General features: G+C 46.7%; 1 protein-coding gene across 2 annotated transcripts in view; it reads left to right on the forward strand.

Moving 5' to 3' along the window:
- SFXN5 (sideroflexin 5) overlaps positions 1-23,124 on the forward strand; it is a 159,739-nt gene that overhangs the window by 129,040 nt on the left and 7,575 nt on the right. The window contains exon 14 of one of the 2 annotated variants that reach the window (XM_039542388.1): positions 14,021-14,102. The exons of the other annotated variant lie outside the window; for it this stretch is intronic. Coding sequence (XP_039398322.1) covers positions 14,021-14,041 — 21 coding nt within the window. The 3' untranslated portion in view covers positions 14,042-14,102. Of the gene's footprint in view, positions 1-14,020; positions 14,103-23,124 lie in introns of those variants that run through there. 2 annotated transcript variants of the gene reach the window in all.

A 23,124-nucleotide genomic window follows, 5' to 3' on the forward strand; every position in this document is an offset into this window, starting at 1 on the left:
CACTTAGTTTTGTGAGATCTTTTTGAAGTAGAAAGTCCTATGTTCCATGCAAGAAATAAATGGTTTAAATACAACACACGGCACCATTCCTGTTTGGCCTCCCTTCCCCTCCCATCCTTTTTTTCTCCCATAGGAGTTAGTTGGTTCACCCACTTCTGTCTTGAGGATTCTTAGGCTGTGCAGTAATCAGTTTTAACACATATTAATTGCAGGGAGGAGCGGGGACACAAAACATTTAAATGAGACATTTGAAAAAATGTACCTGGAAAGAATCCTCTCTGCTTGTACTTAAAGGGTAGCAGCTGTAGTCAAGAGTAACGCTGTAAAGACGACATTGTGGCCCTCCATAGTTATTCTCTTTCAGTGATTCTGTCAAATGTGCTCTGTTCACAAGTCAGTGTTTGTGTTTCTACCTGATGGCTCTGACAGCTCACCCTGGGCTCTGAGAGTCAAGCTGGGTTCATTCTTTTTCATTAGCATCCATAGTAAAGATTATGTGGTCAGAACTGAGCTGCCTCTTTTGCTTCTGGTGCATCAGGAAGAACACAGTCCTGCTCACTCTCCCATGTCTGTGTTGTCTCCGGAGTATTCATGTAGTGAACATTTGTTGTTGTCTATAAAGCAAGCCTCTATGACCGGAAGACATACAAGGAGCAGATCCGTGTTCTTGCAGCTTCTCTGAGTATTCCACCTTCTCCATTTCATCTCTAGATTGTATCTTCAGGGCAGGGACTGTCTTTGCTCCGTGTCTTGTGCAGCACAGTGCACATTGTTGGTGCCTAGCAACAAGAATGTGTTAGATTGTGTTAGATTTCACTTTTCGGCCAAAAGCCACACTTCAAAGCCAGTTTGATGTTCTCTTGCTTATGGGGTCACCAAAATGCCAGTCAAAAGAAGATGGGATACTTAACTGTTTTGTAGCGGAAACCATTCAAGTAAAACCGGAACTGGGGTCCAATCACAACTGCCACTGAAATTACTTGGGCTGAAATTCCTTGGGATAGTCATTAAGGCTTAAATTTTCAAAAATGTCCACTCATTGTTTGGGTCTCCATCTTAAGGCACCAAAGGCCTGATTTCCAGAGGCAATGAGCACCCAATGAAGCCACAGGTATCTAAAGTTTGTTATCCAAAAGCTGAAGCATCCAAAATTATATGCCCTCTGTGAAGGTTTTTGGGCCTTAAAAAAAGAGAAAAAAGTCCGTGCCTTAGTTTTCCTATCTGAAAAATGAGTCTAACAGTGCTTACAGACATCTGTAAGGCACTTTGAGCTCTTTGGGTGAAAAGTGCTGCTATTGATATTTTGGTCTGACCGGTTATATTGATGTTAATGGCCATATCAATCCTAGCTCTGTTTAAATTACAGAAAAAAATTAATGTCTGTCTTGTATCAAAGACTATTACAATTGCAAACAATGGTGACTTTTAAAATGGTACAAAGATTAATTGAAAGTGACCTTCTAAAAGCAAAAAAAGTGTTATCCACAGTGTAAACATGAATCAGAGCTGATTAGCCACTAAAACAGACTGATGTGCTCTCTGCCCACACATCATGTCAGTGAAGGGAAGCCATTACAGCCAGTGGTGTATTGCTCATTATCCACGGGGTTCTCAGCTCTGGTCCCTCAGCTTCAAGAGAACTGAAGTCCTGCTGTGGGAACTTTGAGGTATCAAGCATTTTTATATTCAGTCTTATCAGACTCCCAGTCTTTTACAAAGTGTTGTCGTTTGCTGAAGGGTGTGTGTAAATCTCCAGTCCTGCAGAATCTGATTCCGATCTGTTTAGTGGCTGATGAGCTTTGGAGACGTTCAGCACCTAGGAAGTGAATGGAGTAGGTCAGTTCTCTAAAACCATAATCTCTTCAGAGCCAGTTCTTCCCAGACTTGGCTAGTGGTCCTGTCACAGCCCATCAGTCCTGAGTCTCAATTCAGGATCTGAGCGTGTGATGTGTTTGGCTTATGTGTGTGCACGAAATCTGCCAGACCTGCTTCCTCTCCCGGCTATGCTAGCAGACCTTCCTGTGTGGCTGGATACGAACTCTGTGCCCAGTGCTACAAGTATTTGTTTTGTTTGTGGAGGTAGTAGGTGTAAAGCAGCTATAGATCAGACATTAGAGGCAGTCCACTTGGAACAAGGTATGTCCAGGGAGCAAATGGAGTGTAACCAGGGTATTCTGCTCCAAAGGGGCCATTTAAAATAACAGTAAATGAGCCAAATGTGACTCTGTTATGCATGTACTACCCTACTGACGTCGGTGATTAAAGAAGCCTAGCAGCTGATTCACTATTAAGCTCTTTCTTCGCTTAGGAGCTTCAGTGGCTTTTTGTTCTCAGTTTAGTTTAGTGGACTGAAGTGGGGAGCCTAGTTCGTTTAATGTATTTATTTTGATTGTGTTGAGCTCCCATTGTTGACTCTGAGCACTTTACAAAATGTACAGGAAACAGTATTGCCCAGAGTTAAAGCCCTGTCACAGATTTAAAGGGGTGCCCCAGCAACCTATGCAAAAGCCAGAGACCTTAATAGCAATTCCTGTCACCAACCCTCTACTTCCCCACCCTGTCTAACTGCTTGCTCCCCATAGGCCTGAGAAAAATGGTGAGTTTTGCCACATTCTGAAGAGTAATGAAGCAGGCCATTTGGCTGGTTTTTTTTAAGCCATAAGAGTTGATTCTGCTTTCATTTACACCAATGTAGGTCAGAAATAGCTGCCTCAGAGTCAGTGGAGTTATACCAGTTTAAAGCCAGTGTAAGTGAAATCAGAATCTGGCCTTAAAACTGTCTTCATAGACATTAAAATAGTAACCCTTGAGTTGATCAACCAAGCTTTGGGAAAGTTAGTGCATCAAAATTGTCTTGGACCCATATCTAATCAAAGGCAGAGCCCCAGGGGTTCTCTGATTCACTTCATACTGCAGACCTGTGCTCCAGAAGCTCAATTTTCTTTTCTTTTCTTTTTGCCCTTATGGTTGTGAAGATAACCCTGAAAACAGACACCAAGTGTAAACCAATGCAGTGATATCTCCTTGGGTCTGCAGCAAGTCTAAAACATTGTGGGAATATGGTGGGAATTATCCCATTAATCTCAAGAGGGTGTTGACTCTGAAACCTAATTGCAGCATTAAGTATTTCACTGCAGATCGCTTTAGCAGAAATACCCAGTTAATATTCTTAGCTCACAATCTCAAACTGCTTCCCATGACTCTTGCAGCATCTCCTGCCCAGCTGCTGTTACCTACAACATACTCACTGACTGTCCCTCCAGTGCAGTTATGCATTGCCTGTACAAACATCTGCAACATATCCAACACTGAAAATGGGAATTGCATAAAATCAATTGAATTCAGCATCCCAATAAATAAGCCAGGGGCTACCCTACTGAGTTCATTGTTCACGTACATATTTAATTAACTCAGACCCTACATTTTCTATTTAAAAGAAACTGCTGCACAGTTTCCAGTCTGCTGCACCTGCAGAGTCCAGGAATCTTGCTGCCGAACCCAGGTCCAGCATGCTGTGTAGTGCACGGGGCTCTGGTTACAAGGGCTGAAGCATCTGGAAGAGGAGTCAGTGACAGAGAGACCCAGGCCCCATCACAGGCTCCGTTTAAAGACTTCTAGTAGCTGACTAGATGTAGGACAAACCATCACCAAGAATGAGGCTGATTGCAATTGAAATTCTTGTCTTAAAAATAATCTTCCCTTCGGCTCTCCAGGGCAAGAGGAAAAACATCTAAAATACAAGACTGAGCTATTGTTTTCCAATCTGTTTCAGCCTTCATCTTGTTGGCAGGCTGCATTAGAAAAGCAAAAGGTTAATGAGCCAATGTGCAGTGGGATTATTGCAGTAAAGATGACAGTGAACCAGTAATTACTAATTAGATGCAGTTTAACAGGAGGAACAAGTGAAATCTCCTCTTCACCAACTGTCAATAATTAGCAGATTTGGTGAGGTTGAAATGTGTCCACAGTTAAAAGGCTGATTTTTTAATGAAATGGCACTTGACAAAAAGAGCTGTATGGAGGTCACAGCCATAGCCCTCCAGAAGCATCCTTATATCATATCAGATGCAAGGCAACAGGGGTTCTCCAAGCAACCCTCTCTCCCTTAGGACTGCCTTGCTTGACGGGATTCTCTACAGTAGTTTTGTCCGACATGGAGAGGAGTGGGGGAAAGGATTTGCCAGCTGCTGGGGGTGGGGAGATGTTTAAGAAGTGAGAAGTATGGTAGTTTGTCTTTAGTCCCAGGCATGAGGGATGGTGTCCTTAAATGCTGATGGCTTTAGGCAGCGTAAAAGCTCATTGGCCAAAACTGACATTTATGGTCAAGGTTGGCCTTGAAAACTGCCCTTCTTGTGACAAGTGCCCTGAGGTCTTGAATGTCCACAAGTGTCACAAGTCACATATTTTGGTTGCAGGCTCATGACTTTATGGTTTTATCTGGCTTGGGCTTCACTTGAGTGGAAGTCATTTTTGACAGATGTGAGGGCTGAACCAGCAGCCTTTATTATTCGTCATATAGCAGTAGATAAACCATTTCATTCTGCACAGTGATAGGATCATGCCCTCGCTATTAGCCAGGATGGGCAGGGATGGTGTCCCCAGCCTCTGTTTGCCAGAAGCTGGGAATGGGCAACAGGAGATGGATCACTTGGTGATTACCTGTTCTGTTCATTCCCTCTGGGGCACCTGGCATTGGCCACCATCAGAAGACAGGACACTGGGCTAGATGGACCATTGCTCTGACCCAGTATGGCTGTTCTTATGAGCTATGGGGAGGATCTTATTCTCTCATTGGACCATTCTTTACCTTTTATTTTGGCATCTGGGACTGTTTAATTTAGATGGAAGGATACATCTGCTCTACTGGATCCCACCCCAGTAACCAAAGGGAGGGAGCATGGTCTACTGGTTAAAGCATGGGACTGGGAGTCAGGAGGCCAGTGTTTTAGTCCCAGCTCTGATTCTCTGTGTGACCCTGAGCAAATCACTTCATTATCTGTACCTCAGTTTCCCCATCTGTAAAATGGGACTAATACTGACCTACCTCCCAGGCCTGTTGTGAGGCTTAACTGTCTTTTCTTGCAGCATCTCCTGCCCAGCTGCTGTTACCTACAACATACTCAGAGCCGCTGGAAACTCTTTATAGAGTGCTCTAGACTGACAAAGTGCTACTAGTCCCAAATGCTGATGTCTTTCACATTTTCAGTCCTTTACTGAGTGGCTAATTGGGTTAATAGGCTCAGAGAGGGTCCCACGGCACAGCAGAAATACTGGAATATATAACTTAGAAAGGGGATTGCACACTAAAAACTATAGTTTGCTGCACAAGAAAAGTTCCCGCTATTAGCCTGAGGCAGCAAAGTGCATCAGCTCAAACCGGCAGACCAGACCCTCTCTGTCGGAACTGTACTGCCTGCTTTCAGAAAGGTTTTGATCAGCCTCGATTTAAAGCAGAAGGTCTTTTGCCCATTTGTTTCTTTGAGGTTTCAATTCCCACCCATCCCTTCCTTTCTCCCTCCCGTCAACCTTTTCCAAATAAGATGACAAAGCAAGAAGAGATTTGAGAAAACGACTTGCCTCGTTGAGGCAATCTCTCTTCTCTCCAACTCACTTGCTCGCTCTTTCCCATCTCTTGTTTTCTTTCACCTGCACCAGCTGTTCCTCTGTCTGAGGGCAGGGTTCACAGGCCTGGCGTGTGTTTCCTGAGGAGCCAGTTTTCACATGCTGTTTTTCCTTTGGCCTTGCCCTTTGGCCTTCCCTTCACACCTCCACTCCACTCCCCCATCCCACCTTGACAGCCTGGCATCTGCAGAACACCTTTGCTGCAAAAACAACCAGGGCAAAAAAAAAAAAATCGCAGTCGCTCGCTTCCTGTAGAGCAGATTCCTCCAGCGAGTACACCCTTTCGTTTACCTCTAATTGTGATGCTCTCGGAGGCTGCTGTCTGGGAGATCATTAGTACAGCGAGGTGCCGTGCGTTCTGAAGGCATTAAGAAACACCCAGAGCCTGTGTGAGTACTGGAGCATGTAAAAAGCACCAGCAGAGAGCATGATTGTTCAAACTGAAAGGATCTTTTTTTAGTTCTCCAAGGAAATAAGATGAAATGAAATGTTGGCAATAAGAATCAGAAAACATTTTCCAATGTCAGTTCTGTGTGTTGCAAATACCCCGCAACTGTTCCTCTCCCACCTGGCTCCGACCCTTGCGTCCACTCCTACCTTCTCCCCTCCTGTCACGTGGAACTGCCCCGTCTATTACTCTCCCCATCTCCAACAGTGACTCCACTGTCATGCAGGCGGGAAGAAGCCCTGAGCTACTACTTTTCTCTGAGCTAAGCAGCTGCTGAGCCAAGTGACTGCAGCTATTTGGTCCTTCCTGCTTCCAGCCTGCCCTCTGCTCCAGTCTACCCCAGAGATGGCTGCATTTTAATGGGGAAGCCGTGTGCAGAGAGTTTGTAAAGGGAGATGGCATATCATCAGAACAGTAGTCTTAGTGAAGGAGCCACTGTGGTCATCTAGTTTGACCTCCTGTATAACACAGCCCCTAGGACTTCCCCAAAATAATACCTGTTCGAACCAGAACATATCCTTTTAGAAGAGCATCCAATCTTGATTTAAAAATTGCCAGTGATGGAGAATCCATCACAGCCCTTAGTAAATCGTTCCAGTGCTTAATTCCCCTCACTGTATCATGCCTTCTAGTTATAAAAAGCCCCAGGCACCAATGATCACAATTGTCTGACAGAATCCCTCGGCGTTATTTGAAACTCTGTTTTTGAGAACGTAGCTGAGGCGAGAGAGGGGAATACATTGGTGAGGTGTCGGATTGCCTCACTGCACCAGCCCACTCCTCCTCCTCCTCGCCTCAGTTGGACAACATCCACACATTCCAGGTGTCACCTATTGGCAATGATCTCCCAGAAGCAGCATCTGCCTCCACAGCAGACTCCTGGGAGTTTTTCTTGTGGGCAGCCTGTGGAATCTCTTTAGAGTCTTGTTACTATTAAAGGAACGCGGGAAGCCCCATGCTTCCAGCATAAATCTGTGCAATGTCCTTCTGAGTCATGCTTCAGCAGGAGAGAAACATGCATTGTCCCTTCAATATGGAAAGAAACTAAACTTTATAAAATGAAGAGGCCTTAATAGCTACAGAGATGTATCTAGCTATCTATCTAATCCCTCCATCTATCTGTTTTATACTGCTGCCCATCTCAGTAGCATCTCTGAGCACCTTCCATGTAAACTCCATAGCAATAGCAAAGTCCCTTGTGAAGTCACGGCCACTTCTCCCTTTGTGGGGTACGTGGTAGGTTGCCAATTTAAATCTAACCCAGACTGATAGCAGATGGAAGATATTTCCTGGTGGCAGCTTGGAGACTTGTGTAAAATGAGTTGGATGGTCAGAATCCAGGTTCTAGTGAACAGGCATCTGAATCATAGTTGGCACCTCAATTGTCATCAGTTGGGGTTGAATTGGTTAATGGCTGACCTGCCTTGTTCTCAAGATCTCAGTGACCAGCTTGGGGGAAGCATACCTCCCTTCTGCCCAGGCTGTGCCTGTGCTGCAGCGAAAGAGATGGACATTCTGTCTTCAGAGGTTCCTGTTCCCAGCACAAGTCGCTCTTCGGAAGTTATTGAAAATGAGGCAGCAGTTGAACAAGATGGTTTGAGTTAGAAATGCCTCTTTGCACCCAAGTGTAATTACGAGACACACTGGCATTTCTCATCCCTTGAATGTCACAAGTGAGCAATGTTCAGGTTTATTCAGCACCCAGATTTTTGTTCCCATGCCCCTGTCAAAACAACTTTGATGTGTGAGTAGGTTGATCTGTGTTTTGAAGTCTGTTTACAATAGTGGCAATTTGTTACCTGACCCAGTCACCACATTTTTGCCCTTTCAATGTGGTGCCTCTGAAGCTCGAAAGCTCGTCCTTTCCACCAACAGAAGCTGGCCCAATAAAAGATATTACCTCACCCACCTTGTCTCTGTGCCTAATACAGGCATGTCACTGTTGCTTCCAAAGGAGCTATTAGGAGATGAGTCTTTCTCCCACTGAAATCAAGTCCAGATGCAGTTAGTGAGAGAAAAGGGTGCTCAGCACCTTGCAGGATCAGGCCCTAACCCTGTAGTCTTGATCCCTAGAGCAGTAGTTTGAAGAATTGCCTTGAACTGAACAGTTATTTGTGGTCATTTAATGTGGATGAGGAGAGAAAGAACCCCTTTGTACTGCAGAAGGCTTCAATAACAATGTCAGAAAGGGATCTGGTTTCATGTTTATATCTCTGTCCCTGGGATACAGGTTCAAGTATGTAAACTATCCATCCTGCAAGCACAAACTCCTGCAGGTGTGTGGGTGCTGGTGGGCATAAAAAACATTCCTGACACCATCTCTTTTAAGGAATCTTCACCTCCTGATACCTATAAGCCATTAAGAGTCAAAAGAAAGAGCTGACATCCCATAACTCTAGGTAAATAGCTAAACATTAACCCTTAAAGAGGCTTGAAAGCCATACTTAAAAGGCACTTTATAGAAAGAAACCATTTTTCCAGGGCCTGCTAATTGACTTCTTTCTTCAGGACATTTCTCAGCAGTCCTTTACTCAAAGAGATGGCTGCTGTGCCTCTCCCCGTAAGTGCAGTGGCCACACTCCAAGTGAGGTGTTAAGGACACATGGCTGCTTAGCAAGCAGAACTGTTCCAGATTTGCTTGCCATAAGAAGAATTAGTTAATGTATAGAAGTTCCAACTAACAAATCAAATTTCCCAAAGGCCAGTGATTATAGTCATGCCCTTTGGCCTTTCTAACTGTTTAAAATGAGTAGTATATTCCTGATAGTCCCATTCATTGTCCCGTCCAAGAGAAGGAGACACATTGAAAGCATGAGATTCTCAAGCAGATTGTTTGGCGTCTCAGAAGCTACAGCAGCTTCCCTAAATCCTGTAACATCCATCACGCTATCCTAGTATATCATATACCTGCAGAGATTGTATATTCCCCCCAAAACAGCCAGGAGTATTTTCTCCTGCTATGCGATCTGTGTGAGGGATTCTCCTTAAAATGGACTTAATCTGGTTTTATTGCTCATTTTCACCCAAAGAGAAAAATTGCCACCGTCAGAACTATGTGCTGCTGATGCTGAAGATTGAGAGAGAAAGGAGTCTTATGCAGTGTTTTTGTAGCCATGTTGGTCCCAGGATATTAGAAAGACAAGATAGGTGAGGTAATGCCTTTTATTGGGCCAACCCACACACCTGCAGGAGTTCGCACTTGCAGGATGGATAGTTTACATATTGAACCTGTGTCCCAGGGACAGACATAAAAACATGAAACCAGACCCCTTTCTGACATTGTTATTGAATGGGAATAAAATCCTCATGAGAATACAAGATATTTTATTCCGATAAAAGATATTACCTCACCCACCTTGTCTCTCTAGAGAAGGGAGTTGGTATTCACTCTTCCGTCTTCCAACACTTCAAGAGACAATGGCACTTGCTTGAAACACTGTGACTTCATTTGTCATCAAGGAAAGCTTCCATTATACCGCTCTAGGTTTGGCCAATATCAAAATACCAGTTTCATTTCTCTAACACTTGTTACTCCACAGCACACTCACTAATCACATCATTGATATGCAGCTCCCTTTGGAGTGTAATGTAGCCTTGTTTAGCTATGCAGAGCAACACTACGAGAGATGAGGACAGGAAGTCAAGAAGCATGCTGTGTCCCCTTGAAACCACTGGGAATGCGGGAGTTAGGTAAGGAGAATTTGATCCTTACCAATGTCCTTGTTTCTTCAATAGGGATTCATAGGGAGAAAGTGCCACCTATTGAACCACCAGTGCCACTTTCTGTAGCACACTGCGTGTTCCTTGGTGGTCTCCCATACAAGTGCTGGTCTAGGCTGACTCTGCTTAGCTTGTCTAATCTTGGCAGTCACGTTGAAAAGCTTGTATACTTTGGACCGCATTTTGACACTTGTGTGTCTGAAGTTAGTGATTTCAGTGGGAGTTGTGGGTGATCAGCACCTCTGAAAATCAGGCCACTTTGATTTTTGGTGCCTAAATGCAGATGTAGATGCCTACTCTGGGCATCTGGATGTGTAAGTATGGGCCTTTATATCTATCAAAAGAGGACAAAAGTCAAACGTATCTGTATGTGCTGGGGCTTGTGTAGCCCATTTCAGTAAACACAGATGGGCTGCTTCGGAACCCAAGTTCTGCTGCTTTGGTTAGAGACTGTCTGTGGACATCCCCAGGTCATCTTCTAGGTAGGCTAGTCCTGATCTTTCCATATCTGCTTTAGCTGGCATGGACCCCACTGCACCAGAATCCAATCTACAGCGTAAACTTCCTGATCTCCTGACTAGTGAGTAAGGAATCTCTCCCCCTGCTTGCTATGTTAAATGCCCCCACACAGCTAACTTCAGAAGGACTTCCTCTTCTGGGGGAGAGTTCTCAGCCCACTGCAACTGCTGACTTTAAGGTCATACATGGTTCTGGCTTGTGCCTGCCTCTGATCTTAAGAGACATTTTATAGGACCAGGATTGCGGCAATCTCCAGTTGTTGGCTAGCAAACAGCTGTCTCGATGTGCACTTACCTTCTGCTATACATGCCACACACATAATCAGGACTTCCCTACAGAATGAACAAACTTCTTTTTTTGTTCCGTGTGAATGGGCATCAGAAGCCCTGCCCTTGCCCAGTTGTGGTTCTGCCCCTTCATCTGGTTCTCCATTGCGTGGGAGGAGGTTCCCTGCCTTTGCCTTGAGGTCACCTGTTTTCTATCTGTGGTGATGAACTTTGTTATTTGATTCAGTCACATGCGTGGGAATTGCCACTACATGAGTGCTTGTAGGCAGTAACTTCACGTTACGCATGTGTTAACCTCTGAGCTTCTATCCTGCTCACGTCTAATGCGCTAATGGCGGCAGTATCTGCATGCCAAACACAGGGCATCGTTGCTCTTCAAAAGGACCATCCTTTCCACTCCCTTCTTAATTTCACGCCACTGTCTTAGGGTCAGAGTGTTGCCAACTCTCATGATTTCACTGCAAGCTTTGCAATATTTGATATTCTTCTTAAAACCCCAGCTCCTGAAGATAAGTGATTAGGTATGAATCTTGGCTTTCGTTAACAAAAAACAAACTTTTTAGTCTTTATGATTGTGGAGAAAAACTTCAAAACATGTCCTGAATGGCCCCAATGGTTCAGAAACCACTAGGCAAAAAAAAAGATTTTTTTTTTTTTTTAATCTCATGGTTTTAAGCCAACCTCATGATGTTTTGGAGCCTGGCTAATGATGCTCAAATGCCTGGGGCTGTCAGTACTAAGGCTGACACTGCAAATTTGGAGAAGACTCTTCGCAGGGATTATGAGAAGGTTTTGTGCAGCAAACTGAGCTTTGTGTCACATTCTAAAGGTTGCGAGACTCAAGTGTGTTCAGATTTCTGGCTTTGTGGTTCCCACAGCAGAAGGCAGAGTCTGAGAGTTCCATCCTATCCGTCTCAGCTGTCATTGTGGCACACTCATAGACTTTAAGGTCAGAAGTGACCATCATGATCTTCTAGTCTGACCTCCTGCACAACGCAGGCCCCAGAATCTCACCCACCCACTCCTCTAACAAACCCCTGACCTATGTCTGAGCTATTGAAGTCCTCAACTTGTGGTTTAAAGACTTCAAAGTGCAGAGAATCCTCCAGCAAGTGACCCGTGCCCCACGCTGCAGAGGAAGGTGAAAACCCCCCAGGGCCTCTGCCAATCTGCCCTGGAGGAAAATTCCTTCCCGACCCCAAATATGGCGATCAGCTAAACCCTGAGCATGTAGGCAAGACTCACCAGCCAGACACCCAGGAAAGAATTCTCTGTAGTAACTCAGATCACACCCCATCTAACATCCCATCACAGGCCACTGGGCATATTTACCACTAATAGTCAAAGATCAATTAATTGCCAAAATTAGGCTATCCCATCATACCATCCCCTCCATAAACTTATAAAGCTTAGTCTTGAAGCCAGCCATATGTCTTTTGCCTCCACTGCTCCCCTTGGAAGGCTGTTCCAGAACTTCACTCCTTGGATGGTTAGAAACCTTCGTCTAATTTCAAGTCTAAACTTTCTGATGGCCAGTTGATATCCATTTGTTCTTGTACTTCCTGATGGCTGAGGGAGTCCGTTATGGAAATAACTGGGCCACGCCTGTGGAGGGCTTAAAGATTAAACCCGGCAGTGGAAGGCCAAACAAAACACAGAATTGTTCTCTGCTCGAAATGGCCTCAGATATAGAGGGTAAACTATGTAATCTCCTTGGGTGGTAGCTGTCTGTTCGCTCCGTTTAAAAAAAAATATATTGGAATTGAAAAAGGTACAGAAAGGGGCAACAAAAATGGTTAGGGGTAGGGAACCACTTCCATATGTGGACAGGTTAATAAGACTGGGACTTTTCAGCTTGGAAAAGAAATGACTAAGGGAGGATATGATTGAGGTCTATAAAATCATGATTAGTGTGGAGAATGTAAATAAGGAAGTGTTATTTACTCCTTCTCATAACACAAGAACTAGGGGTCACCAAAGAAAATTAATAGGCAGCAGGTTTAAAACAAACAAAAGGACATATTTATTCATACAACGCACAGTCAACCTGTGGAACTCCCTGCCAGAGGATGTTGTGAATGCCAAGACTATAACTGGGTCAAAAAGGAGATAGAGAGTTTCATGGAGGATAGGTCCATCAATGGCTATTAGCCAGGATGGGTGGGGATGGTGTCCCAACCTCTGTTTGCCACAAGCTGGGAATGGGTGACAGGGGATGGATCACTTGGTGATTCCCTGTTCTGTTCATTCCCTCTGGGGCACCTGGCACTGGCAACTGTCGGAAGACAGGAGACTGGGCTGGTCAACCTGGGCTAGGTCGACCAGTGTGGCTGTTCTTATGTTCCTTAGTGCAGAGGAAGGGGACATAAAGTTTTCACTTCTTGCCAATAGGTGAACTGAGAGGAAGGGACAACATTATTACACTCTGCCCAGGGCAACAGAAAGGGTTAATCTGTCAGTGCTTCTCACTGGCTGCCTCCTGCATTTGCAACAGCTTCTAACACAGAAGGCCCCAGCACCTACCTGGTGGTCCTTCAAAACCCACAAAGCTTGTCCTGTGGCTCTCCTCACCTCCGCTCTCTCCACCCTTTCTTGTGCCTGAGCCTTCCTCTACCTGTCACATTTGAGTAGACTCCAGAGTGTGGGGTTTGTCTTGTGTGTGATATGCAAAGTGCTGCCTGCTCTTAAGGGAGGGGCTCTGGAAGTAATCTCAGGGAAGACAATGCAATCATTGTATGAAAGGGTTCGAAACAGGTGACTGCTACCAGAGGGAGGCGTATCCCACAGAGGGCTGAGTCCGCCTCTGCTCCCTGCTGATCTCGTCCCTCCGTGTGAATTCACTGCCCATGCTCATGAAGGACTAACAGCACTAGTGGGAGCTAGGCAAGGATTGTGCCGAAAGTGTCCCTTCACATCCCTCTGCCAGAGCTGCTCCTGCCCTGCCTGGAGCACTTCACGCCATCCCAACCCTGCAGTGGCGGATTAGCCACTGGGCCAACAGGGCCCATGCCCAGGGGCTCCAGCCCTGAAAAATGGGCGCGCCCCAACCCACTCTGCCCATCCAGCCCTCCTGCCAGCGAGCGAGGTCAGGGGGCGGGTTCTTGCCTTGCTTCACCCACCCGGCGCTCCTGCAGAGGAGCGGTGCAAGCCTCCATGCCCAGACTCAGCTCCTCAGGAGTGCCCGGCAGGCAGAGTGGGGCAAGCCACCATGAACTGACCCCATTTCCCTGGCAGGAGCACCGGGGGGGGGGGGGAGGGGCCCACCCTTGCTCTGGCCCAGGGCCACCCTGTACCTATGATGAATGTGACCAACTCTGCCCCTGGGTCCCCCTTTAACCGCCACATCAAGATTTTGCTCTTGGAGCCCTTCACAGCTTCTGCTCTGCCTGCGGCTCAGACTTTGTCTCCTATTGTGTCTCCCCAGGCCTCTGCACACCACTTGTGAGGCCCCTCTCAATTCCCTGTTCCTTTCCTCCTCCTCCATTTGTCGTCACTTTCAATCCCAGATGTCCACGACCCCACCTGTCAAGCTTCCACGAGGGTCACAAGAAATAAACTTGTATTAAAAAAAAAAAAATCAAAATGGAAAAATAATGAGCGTTTTTTAAACAATTCCCACCTCTGGCTCTCTGGTACAACCTGACTTCTTGCTTTCTTTTAGGCTGTACGCTCTCTGGGGCAGAGGCTGTATCTCTGCGTGCGGAGCACTTTGCCAGCTGTAGCCTAGCCAGGTTGCATTATGGGTTTATGATGTAGATTAAGGTCCCTCCTGGATGAGGATGAAAGCACACATGTGTGCCCCCCTCCTCCCCCAGCCCTCAAGCTTTCTCCTTTAACACTTTGAACCGGGGAGGCTGTTTTCTACCCACTAATGCAAAAGAAAAAAAAAGCACCTTGGCAATTCTTGACTTTCCCTTCATCACCAGACAGTACTGAAAGCTCTTAGGGAATGTCATTCCTCCATTTCAAATTCCATACTTTAAAGTGCCAAACAAAAGGCCATGATCAAAGCAGATGGAAAGAAATGAGTCATTAAAGCCCTCGATAGTGCAAGTAATCACTGGCTAAATGGCTTGGCACCCAGCAGCTGTGCAAGTATCTTTGATCCCTGCATTTCTCGTGTATCCAGCCTCACTTCTCACAGTTTATGCTTTTGTTTGGTTACGTACATCATGCCAAATCCATGCACCTTTGTTATTAACAATGCTGCACACCACAGCCACTCAGAACTTCCTGGTGACAGCAGGGATGGAATCCAGATCCTCCTGCTCCAGCAGCCTTTGAACTACTCTCTTTGGTATGAGCAGTATAGGGCCGATGACACACATTCAGGCAGTTTTGATTCCTTCCAGCAGAGGGCATTGGGGACCACACAAGCCTGTTCATTATGACACTTGTCAGTGAGAGCATTTAAAGAATAATCCACCTGAGCTTTCTAAGCTGCATGGAGAAAATTCAGTATGAAAATATATTGGGGTCTTTTCCACTCTTTCATTCTACAGACTGGGCATCGCTGATGGGGATTTGTGGAATGACCCAGTTTGCTGATCCACGTAAGGGGGGAGAGAGAGTTGACTTAGTTGTGAGAGATAACACCTCAGATAGGGAATGTGTCTATCCAGGAAGTGAAGAGACCCCATGGTACAGACGTGGCTTAGAGAGCATATTTCTAGTTGGTGCCTTTGGCTGAGAGGATTAGCAAGCTTAGCACATCCCCTTAGCTCTTCTTCCCCTGTTGGGGCTACAGATGATCCTGGCATAAGTGCCATCCACAGGTGGCTTGGCGGGGGTTGAGCGCCCGCTCCTGGATGGGACACTGGTGTGCATCTGTATTCATGCAGGTGTTGGTGCAAGTGAATTTGGCCCCAGATATTTAGAGGAAAGCAGTTGTGAAAAGCCTGCCTCCTGTCAGAGCAGCAAAAAAATTAGTAAACGTGGTTTGAAATAGTCAAACAAACCCGTACTGGGGAGCCTGGAGTCACAGATATTTCCAAATCTTGCAGAGTGACTGTGAAAATAACCTCTTGAGGGTTCTGGGTCTGTTGTGTCTTACCACTGCATATAAAATACCTTTGTGTCTACCAGCCAGTGCTACATGCTGATCCTGAGATTTGAGTCAAGCCAGGCCCTTTCTAGCTCTCCCAGCATTGTCACTGTAACGCTTCCTGGGGCTACCCAGGGTTGGGAGGCACCTCACTACCACCTGCCTTTATGCCAGGAAGCCTTTTTTGCCTGCTGTGGGTCTGCTCCCAACTCCACCTGCCACCAGGAACACAAGCACTTCTCTCAGGAACCTGCTCTCTTTCGGCCAGTTAGTGATAGGCTCACCCCACCTGCGAGCATCTCCCTGGAGGGTCCAGCCCCCTTCCACTGGACACTCATGACATTTCCAGGAATAGTACACCTCAGCTTACCAGTCCCACCCGAGAGCACACAAAACGTAGATATGCTTCTAGTGAAAACAAGCCAAACTTTAGTTAACAGAGACTAGAGATTCGAGTGATAGCAAGTAGAAGTATTGGAAACACAGGGTTACCTATAAAATAAAATCATCGCTGGCGTTCTACAGCCTAGACTTATTTAACTAAATACATCCATGTCTTATAGAGCAATGCTCACCCCAAAGTCCTTCCAGCAGTTTTCATCCAGGCCTGGCTGGGATCCTTCTTTCATGAGACGAAAAATGCTGCCAGCTTGTCCCCGAGGTAGAGAATCCAGGGTGTACATCCAGTTATACCCCCTAAAGTTCATTGTCTTTACTCAGAAACAGCATACCCCTCTGTTGGGTTTGTTTTTTCCTGTAGATTTTCTCTTGTATAGATTTTCCACGCTCTTGTTGAGGATCTGGCTCACTATGCAAATAGCCGCCCATGGTAGGACATACAATGCACAGTACACACATGAGCAGACAGAGAGAGAGAAGGGTCTGCTACCCCCTTGCCTGTCCAAGGCCTGTCACTGCCTCGGGACTTGCCTTTAACTTCAAGGCTTTAAGAACTTAATTCCCAGGATAGATACTTAACTCCTTCAATATTATCCATATGTACATTTTTGAAATGATTATTGTGAGCAGTGAGCTACTGCCTCTTGGCAGAGACGTCACATGCCACCCTTTGGCAAAATAATATGTATACAGGGAATCCTGTAAAACCCTATGCATCCCTCACGCCATCTGTCAGTTGACACCAAAGGGTCCTTGGGCCACAGTCCCCAGCAATAAAGATTCTACAGGCCACATTGTCACAGCCGTGCAATCTCATTGTCTCCACATTTTGTCAGTTGACTTCAATAGGATTGCCTGGGTAAAATTTGGCACTGCAGATTGGAATTCAATTAGCAGTTCTATGGATGATGCACGACACAAAGTAGATTCAGGCTCCCGCTTCCTGTGCTGGCTTTGCAGGGGTCACAGTAGTAAAAAGGAGTAAAAGCTTATTCTGCCAGCAGCTCTGACTCTGGACACACCCAGGCATCAGGTCTGGTTAGTGAAAGGTGCCATTTGTACAATGTCACGTTTTGATGCAGCCAGCAGTCATTGCAAGCTAGCACAATCAAACCACATGTGTTTTTATACAGCCACATACACGGTCATGCATCATGGGACAAGGAAAAGGCCCGGTTTGTAAAACAGGGCTAGAGTCTGGAAAGCAGTGACTGTAAAGGACTTGAGCTGAATGTGAGCTCCCAGGGTGACACAATCCTTGGATCCATAAACGGGGGAATATTGAGTGGAAGTGGGGAGGCGTTATTACCGCTATATATGGCAGTAGTGAGACCAGTGCATATTTTTAAAAGGATGCTGAAAAATTGGAAAGGGGTCAGTAAAATGTTATAAGAATGATTCAAAGTCTTGTAAACATGCCGTACGTTGAGCATCTGGGTCTATTCGAAGAGATGATTAAGAGGCTGTTTAATAATAGTCGATAAGTACCTACAGAGGGAGAAGATTTCTGAAAGCAGAGTACTCTTTAATCTAGCAGATGAAGGCACAACAAGATTTGGTGACTGGAAGTTTGAAGTTAGAAAAATTCAAACTGGAAATATGATGCAAATTGTTAACAGCGATGGTAAATAATCATGGACCAGGTATGGTAAGATCACTGGGAGTCTTTAAATTGAGGTTGGACGTCTTTCTAAATTATCTGCTCTAATTCAGTCACAAGTAGTTGGGCCAGATGGAAAAATCACTGGTCAAGGTTCTTTGGCCTGTGTTATGCAGGAAATCAGACTAGATTATCCTAATATTCCCTGGCCCCATAGTAGATGTTATCAGTCTCTGCCCCAGGCCTTATAATCTATTGAAAAGTAACACAGGATGCAGTTATGGCTGACCTCCCTGCATCCAGCACGGTCAGGAAGCTGTCAATCAGTTGGAATCATGATAAACACATGGAGATGATGGGGGAATTAAAAGCATGCAAGGTTTATGCACCCGGACCCTGCAGTCTCCGTTCAGGCAAAGTCAGAGCTCTGAGTGCAAGATTGGACCATTTATTTCCTGATCTTGCTCTTCCTTTCGCTGCAACAGCTTGGTGTCAGTGGGGCTGCACAGATGCCACAAGGAGAATTCTGTCCAGTAGTTTTGTGGAAGGGGAACTCTCCAAGCTGCTCTCACATTAGCAAATCCCACTTTCCTTCCTGATTCTGCCTTTTAACGAGAGAGAAAGAGAGAGAGAGTGTTTCAATTTTTGGGAGCTCAGGGGAACTTTGTGGAAGTTCTCTTTGATCTGAAGAGAAGAGAGCAGGGTTTGCTGTCTTTTTAAAAGTATTTTCAATTATTTTTCTTTTTTTTTTTGGAGAGCAGTCCTCAGCCTTATAAAAATAAACATGGCACCGCGGGGTTCTGGTTCCATTTTTTAATTTTATCCCTATTAACAACATGGTTTCATTTACTGTCAGTAAAAAAAAAAAATGGAATTCTGAAATAACATGGGAGCGCTTTAGAAGCCAGTTACAGTCTGCATAGACGCTCTTACTGCAGGAATGAAAGAGGATAAAAACCTACTCGATTGCTTGTCCATCCCCTTCAGGGTAGGCTGTGACTTCTTTGATTGTACAGCACCACGGACCCCAGGTCCTGTTTGGCATCTCAACATGCCGCCGTAATACACAGAATAATCATGTTCATCATGAGCTACCACTACACTGGATGTTAGCCCCATTTGTCTGAAAATGCCATTTGGTAGGTGCTCTGGGTTCCACCATCCCATTCCGGGTGATTCATAGATTATAAGGCCAGAACAGACCATTATGATCAATTAGTCTGACCTACAATAACGTCGGCCATGGATCCTCACCCAGCAAGTTCTGCATCATCACTTCTGTTGGAACTCTACCACCATCACCTCTCTTTTAACTCCTGCCCCATAGAACAAGAGAACCAAGCCCAGATACCCTTCCCCCACCTCCTCATGATGAAGCCTCAGTCAATACATGTTGACCCACCCCTCTAGAAAACTGTTTTTTGTGGTGGTGTTTTTTGGCGGAGAAATTAGCTGTATGCCAAATCCATCTGGTCCTGTCTCCCCTAGCTGCCTTCCATATCATTACAGGATCCCTGGCAGGAAGCCTAGACCTGTCTCCCTCCTTACACCCTTAGGAGCACATTCCTTTCTACACCTTTTCCCGAGCCGGGAGAGAAATGATTATCAACCCCTAACAAAAAGCATCTGCTTTCTGCCTGCTTCTGCTTCACCGGACGTGCGTGTACGTTACACCCATGTCAGCAGCGAATGCAAAACACACACAACCCCCCACCTCGCAGACCCGCACGCAACATGGGCTGATTAAACTTTCAGCTCCCGGAGCCTGTATCACACGCTTTCTCTCTGTCTCCACAGTCCCAGCTGTGACCACCGCACCATTTGTTCTGCCAGCCCACGCCAGCTCTCAGAGCCAGTTCTTTATCACCCCAATTAGCCTTGTCTGTACTGATTAGAGGAGAGAGGCTTCCACGGCAGGGGACAGACGGGGAATGGAACTCACTCACAGCAGCCACCAACAAGAGGCTTTCCCATTAAAGCGCCTTTGTTCCCCTCAAGGGATACATTTCACTGGGTCAAGAGCATGGCTGAAAGCCGGCTCTGCCATGCTGGGTTATGCTCATTTATAAACAGATGCTTGAGGAGGGACATAGGGTGGATTTGTTTTAAATGCACCTGGTAATCTGCTGGAGGGAGGATGCAGGCTTGTCAGAACTGCATCAAATCCCAGAACGTAACTGGTGGTGGGGGATAATATTTAGTCCTGGGCAAAGCAGCCAGCTCGACTTGACAAGAGCAGGAATAGCATAGCTCGTTCCCTGCTGTGAAAAGCACCTTTTCTGCCTTGCTGTGCATCCAGGTCATTTCCCAGGACCGAGTCAGCTCCTGCTGACGTCGACGGTAAAGGTTTCTTTGGCAGGCGCAGGGTAGGCTTTGCTCCGCCTTGGTTTGGCATTTCACATTACCGAGTGGGTCTCCCACTCTTGAGGCCGCCATGTTCTCTCCCTGACCCTTTTCAGCACTCTTGGGGGACAGGGGATTGTAAACTCCAGTTCCCTTCCGTGGGTTCTTGAGCCGCTCTCCCACTCCAGACCCATCCTCTCCCACTGCCAAAACTCAAGTCCCTTTTCTCCCAGGCCTCCCAGCAACTGTTATCCCTGATTTAGTGGGGGATCGTCTCCTCCCACCCCAAATCTGCTGTGTAGAGCTGACCTCCCACAGGGAAAGGAGAACCGGCACCATTTTAACCACACCTCACAAAGGATGCTTCTTGGGGAGGGACAGAGATTAGTCACCCCGTATGGGTGGGTTTGGGGCCCAGCAGACACACATCTCCCCTACTTGCCCAGTGAAGTGGGGCTTTGCTCCCTGTTCCTTGGAGCACCCTTTCTGGTGGACCTATCTCTTTTACGGGGATTCGTGGGGTGGCCATGACCAAGGAAGGGCCTGGTAGCAGGACTTCAATGGAACTGCGCTACCAGGGAGTGAGATAGGGGTGGCCACCAGGGCCCAGAACCACCTCTATCTCACTCCCTGGTACGGGTGCAGGGCGTCTACACCAATTATCGTGACCTTCTGCAGATCCCCCAGAGTTTGGGGCTGGGTGCTAGATCCTATTCTGAAGCCTGGAGGCATACCCTGCTGTAGGACAGGGGTTCTCAAACTGGGGGTTGGGATCCCTCAGGGGGTCGTGAGCTGTCAGCCTCCACCCCAAACTCCGCTTTGCCTCCAGCATTTATAATGGTGTTAAATATATAAAAAGTGTTTTAAATTTATAAGGTGGGGGGGGGGTCGCACTCAAAGGCTTGCTGTGTGAAAGGGCAGCAAAGAGTCCTGTGGCCCCTTGTGGACGAACAGACGTATTGGAGCATGAGCTTTCGTGGATGAATACCCACTTCGATGTATTGGAGCATGAGCTTTCGTGGGTGAATACCCACTTCGTCATATTTGGAGCATGGTACAAAAGTTTGAGAACCACTGCTATAGGACTTCCTCCCCCTGAGCCACCCCTTGTGGGTGTGGAGAGGGGGGGTGATGTGACCCTTCATCTCCAAATCGAGTCCATGATGCTGCAGTCAGTGGTGAGCCAGTTCAGAGGGTGGAGGGCCAGGGAGATGTGTTCCTGGCCATCTGAGTTGCCAAGCAGGGGGGTGCTTCCTTTGCACCCCGAGGCATTTTCAGGGCACGGGGCTTCATTCCTCATTATAACAAGCTGCAAGAGCCAAACCTGGAGATCACAAATATGCAGATCACGGTGGCCAGGCTAGTGTTTGATAGGGTGGGCTGCAGTCTTCTGGCCAGTCAAAGAGGAAAGTTGGAGCTTTTCTTTCTCCAGGACTATTTTGGTACCTAGTAGCACTTAGGAGCCCAGAAGGACCCCAGGCTGTGGACTCACTTAACATGAGGGCAAATGCCCTTAAAAGAGAGGAAGTTGGTTCTCTGGAGCATTTCCCTCTTCCCACCAGCATCACCACAGTCATTTAGCTTTAGCTGACTGCTCTTTCTCCAGGAGCTGATTTTGGCCAGGCACCGAGGGAGCTGGGTGATGATGCCGTTTGCATTTGGTATGAAGTAGCTGTACAGCTGGGTATCATCTTTGTGCCACAGGCACTCCAGCCCCTGTTGTCTCACCAGCACTAATAACAGCTTCATGGAGATGTTGAGTCGTGTGCGGAAGAGGATTGAGTCTGGTAATACACTGCAGGTGAGAGGTATGGAGGCACATACACCAATGCCCATAGCAGTCCTCAGAGTTATCTGGGAGGAAGGCCCTGATTCAGGCATTTCCATTCACTCTAGACCTTCTTGGAGATGAGGCAAAAGTATTTGCTGATCATTGGTATCAAACGCTACAGGGGCCCAGCAGGATGAGTACGGATGGACTTCCCTTCTCTCTGGACAGAGGGTGGACATCTCTCAGAACCAAGAGTCTCAATACCATTCCCTGGCCCAAAGCCAGGCTGAGCAGATTCCAGGATACTGGCGGCTGATCTAACAACATACCTGTTTAACATACTATATTAAACTACACTTTTAACACCAAAACGGGGATGGAAAGTATTACGCCATGGGTATGTGGACGTAGCCAAGCTAATGCTGCTGCCGAGACTTTAACTACTGCCTTCCCTGACTTGTGACTCTACTGCCTTAAAGTATCACCACCTTATTTTTTTCCATTTGATTTCCAAACAAAGGGAATAGCCCCCTGGGTGCATTTCTCATCAGTGCATTGCTAGTGCCTCGGCAAAGTACTTTGTTCCTTTATCTGCATTGGAAACACATGTGCACTTCTGGGAGTGCACACGGAACTAAAGTTCCGGGGCAGTGCTTCTAGCATCTCCACTGTTGCCTTTATTGGAGTCATGCAGAGCTGGGCAGGCCTCAGGGCTCCCCAGTGCCAGAGATCTCCCAGGCCTAACGGGGGAAGAGTGGGCCCAACAGTACATGGCAATAAAATGGACCCATGATCCTTTACACAGCAGTTTTACCCCATCATCTGCTAAGAGTCTCTGGAAAGAGACCTGTCACTGCATGGCCTTCCGGTGCTATGAATTCATTCTTTCCTCCGCCGGCTTTGCCTTCTTCCTGGTCAAACAGCATCACTTCTTCACTGTCTCCTCGGCTCCCACACCAGCAATACTAGCCACCTCTTTGCCATCCTTAATCCACTCCTGCTGCCTTCCCTCCTCCACCCCAGTGCCTGCCTGCCTCGCTGTGCAGTATCGGGTGGGACTGGTCAGCTGTGTAGGGGGGAGTATGCTGTAGCCCTCACAGGGGTATCAAACTGTTCTTCCTCAGTGGAGGCAGGGAGCCCCCGGAGACGAGAGTGCCCCTTGGAGGTCCCCTGGAGCAATGCAGGTCCACACTTACTGCAGGGCTGTGCCTGCAATGCACAATTTAGCCCAGTGGGTCTCAGCCAGGGATATGCATATCCCTGGGGTACACAGAGGTCTTCCAGGGGGGCACATCAACTCATCTAGATACTTGTCTGGTTTTACAACAGGCTACAGAAAAAACACTAGCTAAGTCAGTACAAACTACAATT

This window comes from Mauremys reevesii, linkage group 5 (genome assembly GCF_016161935.1).
Source record: "Mauremys reevesii isolate NIE-2019 linkage group 5, ASM1616193v1, whole genome shotgun sequence".
NCBI classification, from domain to species: domain Eukaryota; kingdom Metazoa; phylum Chordata; order Testudines; family Geoemydidae; genus Mauremys; species Mauremys reevesii.